Source organism: Amblyomma mixtum, chromosome 7 (genome assembly GCF_055824585.1).
Source record: "Amblyomma mixtum isolate Tamu chromosome 7, ASM5582458v1, whole genome shotgun sequence".
In the NCBI taxonomy this organism is placed as follows: Eukaryota; Metazoa; Arthropoda; class Arachnida; order Ixodida; family Ixodidae; genus Amblyomma; species Amblyomma mixtum.
Window position 1 is genome coordinate 136,219,987 of NC_143018.1, and position 5,651 is coordinate 136,225,637.

Here is a 5,651-nt window from a genome sequence, read left to right on the forward strand (position 1 = left end):
TAAACGAACTATCCGACTATACGATAAAAGAAACTATACAGCAATAAATAACGAACTTCGCGCATTTTTACCAGGATTTCAATCCAGCTTTCATCAAAGATCCATCCAAGGTAACTGGTCCCACAGTGCACGTGACCGATATAAGATACAGCACGAGCAAAACGCAACGAAACCATAACCGAGTATCTTCCCCTCAGGAAGTCGGACTGCGCGCACGAAAAGAGGCAGGAATACACACAAATACACAAACAGAAGCGTCATTTGCCCTTTTCCTCGAAGCGGCGCCAGCCAGCGGTAACAGAAACACACGGCCAAAGAAAAAAGGTCTCGGCGCCGCCGTTAGGCCGCAAGTTCGGGCAATGTGCGTAGCTGAAGCGTATATCTGTCCGCGCAGCTCAAGAACTATGGCATGCCGCCGCCGAAGCCGTCCGTTGCCTTAAAAAGAGAAAACTAAATGCCAGCGTTCGGAAAGCGCGCCACTGACACCGACCAGGCACAGTCCGTGTTCCCGGCTTCACGCGCGTCGCCCAGAAGAGGTACCGTTTCCCTCACGGTGAATACGCGGAGTCGGCGCAGACACGCACAAGCAAAATAAAAATGCGCGCTCCCCCGAAAAGCGGTGCGGGTGCAAGTGCCGTTTAAGGTTTCTCGCCGCGGGGATCCTTCAAAGGGACCGAGACGAGACTGCCGGCACGCCGTAACTCATGTAACGCGTACCCGGCTAGCCCTTCGGCGCTGGCACTCGTCGGCGCGGCCGTGTCAACCGCGTCGACTAACAGTTTGCAGGCCGGCGGGAACACATATATTTCGACTGCTGCGTGGCGGTCTTAAGCTCAGTGGCTCTACACTCCCCAGCATGTCATGTTATTAGCTTATAAATCATTCGTCAGGACCAAACTAGAATTTGCGTCGCCCATCTGGAATCCTCATAAAGCATATGTCATCAATGCCGTCGAATCTGTTCAGAATCGCGCTGCTCGTTTCATTCATTCATCTCACTCTTATGAGATCAGTGTTTCGTCCTTAAAAACAGCATCCGGTTTATCAACCTTATCGCTCCGCCATCGCATTGCCAGCATGTCTTTATTTTACAAATTCTTCCACTGCCCTATGCACATCGCACCTTATATTCTTCCACCCGCACGAATATCTCACCGCACCAGCCATGCCTACAAGTTGCCCGTTCACAATCACGGACCGTCATATTTTCTAATTCCTTCTTTCCTCGTGCAGCCGCAGACTGGAACGGCCTTCCAAACAACGTTGCCATCATCACTTGCCCAAGTCTTCTCACTGATAATGTAGAAATTTTCCTGTTATTGTTAATTTGTACTTCCAGCCTTGCCACCCCTTTTGTAACACCCCTTTTAAGGGGCCTTTAAGGTAATAAAATGAAATGAAATGAAATGAAATTTGAGTGAAGGATGATTGATTGATATTTATTAATCGAAAAAACTTTCAATCCGCTGGCTTTTCTTCTTTGTTACGCGGAGTAATGGAAAGACTGGATGCCATTCAAATAAAGAAATCCAATTGATTCAGTGTCATACTTTGTCCAGAATTTACCAAGGAAAAAATAATGAAACCTTTACCTTCCCGACGTTGATATAATGCCCTCACGAAGTCCAATTCCCTTCCGAAAGGTTTCCGAAACTTGTGGCGCTTGACTCCTTGCATATAACAGTACGGTGGCAATTATCAGATATATCAATGTAAAAACTGTCTTTAGCGGCAACAGTGCCACCATTTAGAATTCGTCCCACAGATTTTCTACTGTGAGTAGCAGGCTCGGTTGTCTTGAGCATTCAATAAAGTTTTCCCTGTTATTCACTCAAATCACAACAACATGACGCGAGAGTCAAAAAGCAACATGAAGGGTTCACAAAATTTCGCACCGGTGCGAGGGGTTCATGCGCGTGCCTGGCGCGCATCCGAACGCATCCGCGAACTCGGCGACGTGCCGAAACGCCACGTCGCACTTCCCGTCGGCGACGCCCGGAGACCCGCTGGTCCTCGCGCAGCGCACGTAACACGCGGCGACGAAGAAGAGCTGCTCTGGGCTCAGGAACTCGAGGCCGCGGACACGAACGTCTGTCGCGGCGTTGCGCGCTCGGTACGCGTACAGAGCAGTCTTCAGGGAGAGGGGCTCCAGGTAAGGCGCGAAAGAATTCCGGTCGATCTGCGAGAGTGAATATACAAACCGGAAACTGGTGAGGCTCGGAATATTACGGCGACCGATGTTGCGGTGCAGCGCACGTGCATGCGAACACGGACGAAGATAGACACGTGGTGTGCAATGCAACGCCAACGCGACCACCAGTCTGTGCGTTTGACATTACAGTAGACAGTCTTTTGCAAATATAAACGGCGTCAGAGCACTCTATCGCAGTGCGTATGCTAAACTGATCATCTTCGTTGATTCCGATTGCATATATCTTTCTGGGCTTGCGAATACTGACTCATTAATTTCTTTAGAATTAATCTCCGCGATGAACACAGAAACTCCCTTAGACGTCCTGTGGACGTTCGAGGGGGTTTCAGTGTCCATTGGGTCTGGGCCGAAATGAGAAGTGCGCAGTGATGTGCGATTTAGAGGAAGACACTGGAGCCGCAGAGTTCGACGTCGGTGTGCTGACTCGCACGCTTTGCTTGCAGGCGCAGCGTGCGTAGCAATCTTCCGAAACTGGGTGAGTACGGCCCTGCTGTCCCTGAGGCACGCCCGAGGTGCGAACGAATGTCGCGAGAGATATTCTGTCATTGTCGATTTGCCAGAAACGTTTGCTAGAAAGTTCCTCTCGACAGGACTGACACACTGTATCAAGACTAATTGCGGGAAATAATTTAGATTGATTTTATTAGCAAGATGTACCAATGCTGAAGTTGATCTGCTCTGCTATCGTGCTTTTTCTGTTTGTCTGCTGTGATGGGCTTAATGGCGCATAAGCAGCTAAGGCTATCACCGTGCTTTTTCTATAGTGCTACCGAATATGCATACGGTAGCTAGAAAGTGATGCTTTGAGCTTCAGATGCGAGCGTTTTAAGTTTGTATCACAAAATATAAGTGCGTAATGACGTTACGTGCTGTGGCTACGTGCTCGATGCCAGACGTCGGTCTTTATCTGCCATCATAAGTTAATTTTCGCTCAAAAACCATAGAGACACGCAGAAGGCAACACTTCGTGTTCAATACCGTTGATCAGCTCGTTTTATTTTAAACGGGCTTTGACGCTTAAGAGCAAAAAAACTGGTCCGTTAAGAGAAGATTAATAAATGAAGGGCAGTGTGAAGAACGCAGTATTCCCCACTCCAGAGCATTGCTCGAGCACCACCTTGCGGTCAGTGCGAAAACCGCCGATTCAGCTACAGCATGTCGTTGTAGTTGTAGATTGTTTCGGTGCGACAGCATTATGCCCCTCTGTCGCCAAGGAGGCGGTAGTGAGGCGTCCAAGATACAAAAAATACTCGGGTAGTATGCTAACAACTCTGAATGGCTTGGCTGTACTCTCACCTCATTTGATGTGGCGTTCTCCATACAACGAAAGTGGTCCTTGAAGGCCTCTAATGCCTTATGGGACGTTAAGTAGGCCCAGAGGAAGAGCTCACTGAGCGCTTCCGCCAAGCGACTGCCGATCCCGGCGTAGTTGAGCGCGTGAGTGGCACCATGATCGAAGTACGGAAAGCTGAAGGCGTACGGCAGCAGGGACACGTCGCGTTCCCTCCCTACAGCGTGGAGTACATACAGTCCCAGCTCCTGGATGACCTTGGAAAGACGCCGGGAAGAACGGTTCCGGAACGAAGCTCGAGCGGCGAGTTGCCAGTTGGCCACCAGCGACCCGCCCATGTCCACTAAGCCGTCCTGGTGGACATCCTTGGGCTCTGTAATCCGGCAACGGAAACGGCATACATTCGTACTACGTCCACATGTGACCTATCTCAACGCACTGCACAGCACCATCTGCACAGGAGACTTCCTAGAAGCCAGCAGGCCCAGCGTATCCCTCAGTTGCAGTAAGTCGCAAAACATAATCCTCAAGCAGTCACGTGGTGACCAATGAGAATATCTGCGTCGGCTGGAAAGTGAAAGATTTAGAAAAGCGTTCATATTTAGAAAAGGTGTTCACGGTTATCGCCCAACGCAGGCGAGGCTCTCGGCGATAGCGGTGAGTAAAGCGGGAACGGGCACAGGTGAAAGTGTCAGAGCTCATCTACAGTGCGCGTACATACAATATGTACTATAAGGGACAGAAGTGGTAGACTCCACGCGGCGGGAGCGGCAGCAACGAAAAACTGCGTTGCAACGCCATCTGCAGGCGGCATCTGGAATCGAGATAGCCAATGCGAGACCTTTATCATCTCATCAGCAGGCATGTCGCTTGGCTCGTTTCAGTGTTTCGTGCTTTAGCTCGTCAAAATGCCTCCACTTTCCGCTGCTGCGGCTCCCGCCGCGTGGAGTATAGCACTTTTGTCCCTGACGGTACATACACATGACAGAAGCCAACTGCCAATTTTTCTCGATGTGGTCGTAAAAATTTATTTATCGAAACTAGACATCATCTTTCATTCCAGACCCCATTTCGCTGTTCTATGGTTGAGAATTACATGATCTTCATGCGGCCTAATTTTCCTAAATAATGCAGCCCCTGCGATCATTCGCACTGTTTCGTTGAGGTTTGACGTCAGGTAGTTGATGTAACCAGAACTACGATGGCTCCACACGCATTTATTCGCGCCATACTGCACACCAGATGTTACTTTTATATAAAAAGGCCTCATGCGTGGCCTTGGAATTGCACGTGATAAAAAAATGGTACGCTTTTAACGTAGTTAAACCGAGCGGACGTGCGAAGCATGTGTTAAGCCTGATTGGCTGATGGTTTTACTTTGCTGTGTCGTCGGCACCTCTGTCGACGGTATTCGGCTCTGGTTAAGCTCTGGTCGAGGTTTGAGCTTATTTGATCGGTTCGCGCCACAAATCGAAGCTGATGAAGACGACGATGTGCAATGCATAGTGCGAGTGTGTTGCAGTGTAGCACGAGGTGTGATCAATTGAGGCGGTATCATTGTGCTTTGTTGCACTGACCAGCGAAGTTGAACTCTTCGCGCCCGCACAGGTCAAACCCCCGTCAGGGCTAAATTCATTAAATCTTTTTTTTTATTTCACGCGCAAGAACTTAACTTGGCGTCGCTGTTCCCAGGCAACGGCTGAAGTCCGTAAGGTCGGTTGAAAAATTCATGGTGGGCTTTGGTGTGCGCATCAGTGCTTTGGCACCAAAAGAGTTTGAATAAAGAAGGAATAAGACGTCACCGTGGCTGTGTATGTCAAGAGCGAATGTGAGGCCATGAATGGTTTTCAGCAAGTACGTTCCCAGTGGGCACTAAAACTCCCCTGTATGTCCTGTGGACGTCTTGGACGTCCACGAGAGTTTCGTCTATCATTGGGTTGTAGTTCGTAGCCTTTTCCGAAAGCCGCATTTTAGAAACGATTAAATTGTTTTTGCCAATGATAGTTACAAGGAGCTTCAGGATATTTTCAGTGATATTCGATTGAGCCCAGACAGGTGAAATGGGGCGGCATATTTGCACCCATTTGAAGTGTCACCGGATTCAGGAACAAAGAAATCTTGCAGCCACCGGGCTATCAGAGAAAGTTA

At 49.2% G+C, this 5,651-nt stretch overlaps 1 protein-coding gene across 1 annotated transcript in view; it reads right to left on the bottom strand.

Annotated features, from left to right (window-relative positions):
* Positions 1-1,834: 1,834 nt before the first annotated feature.
* Positions 1,835-5,651, bottom strand: part of LOC149337661 (endothelin-converting enzyme 2-like) — a 16,053-nt gene continuing 12,236 nt past the window's right edge. Inside the window, exons 4-5 of the mRNA XM_089554926.1 lie at positions 3,509-3,876; positions 1,835-2,179 (exon numbers count right to left, since the gene is read on the bottom strand). Of these exons, the coding sequence (XP_089411052.1) occupies positions 1,880-2,179; positions 3,509-3,876 (668 nt within the window). The 3' untranslated portion in view covers positions 1,835-1,879. The remainder of the gene's footprint in view (positions 2,180-3,508; positions 3,877-5,651) is intronic.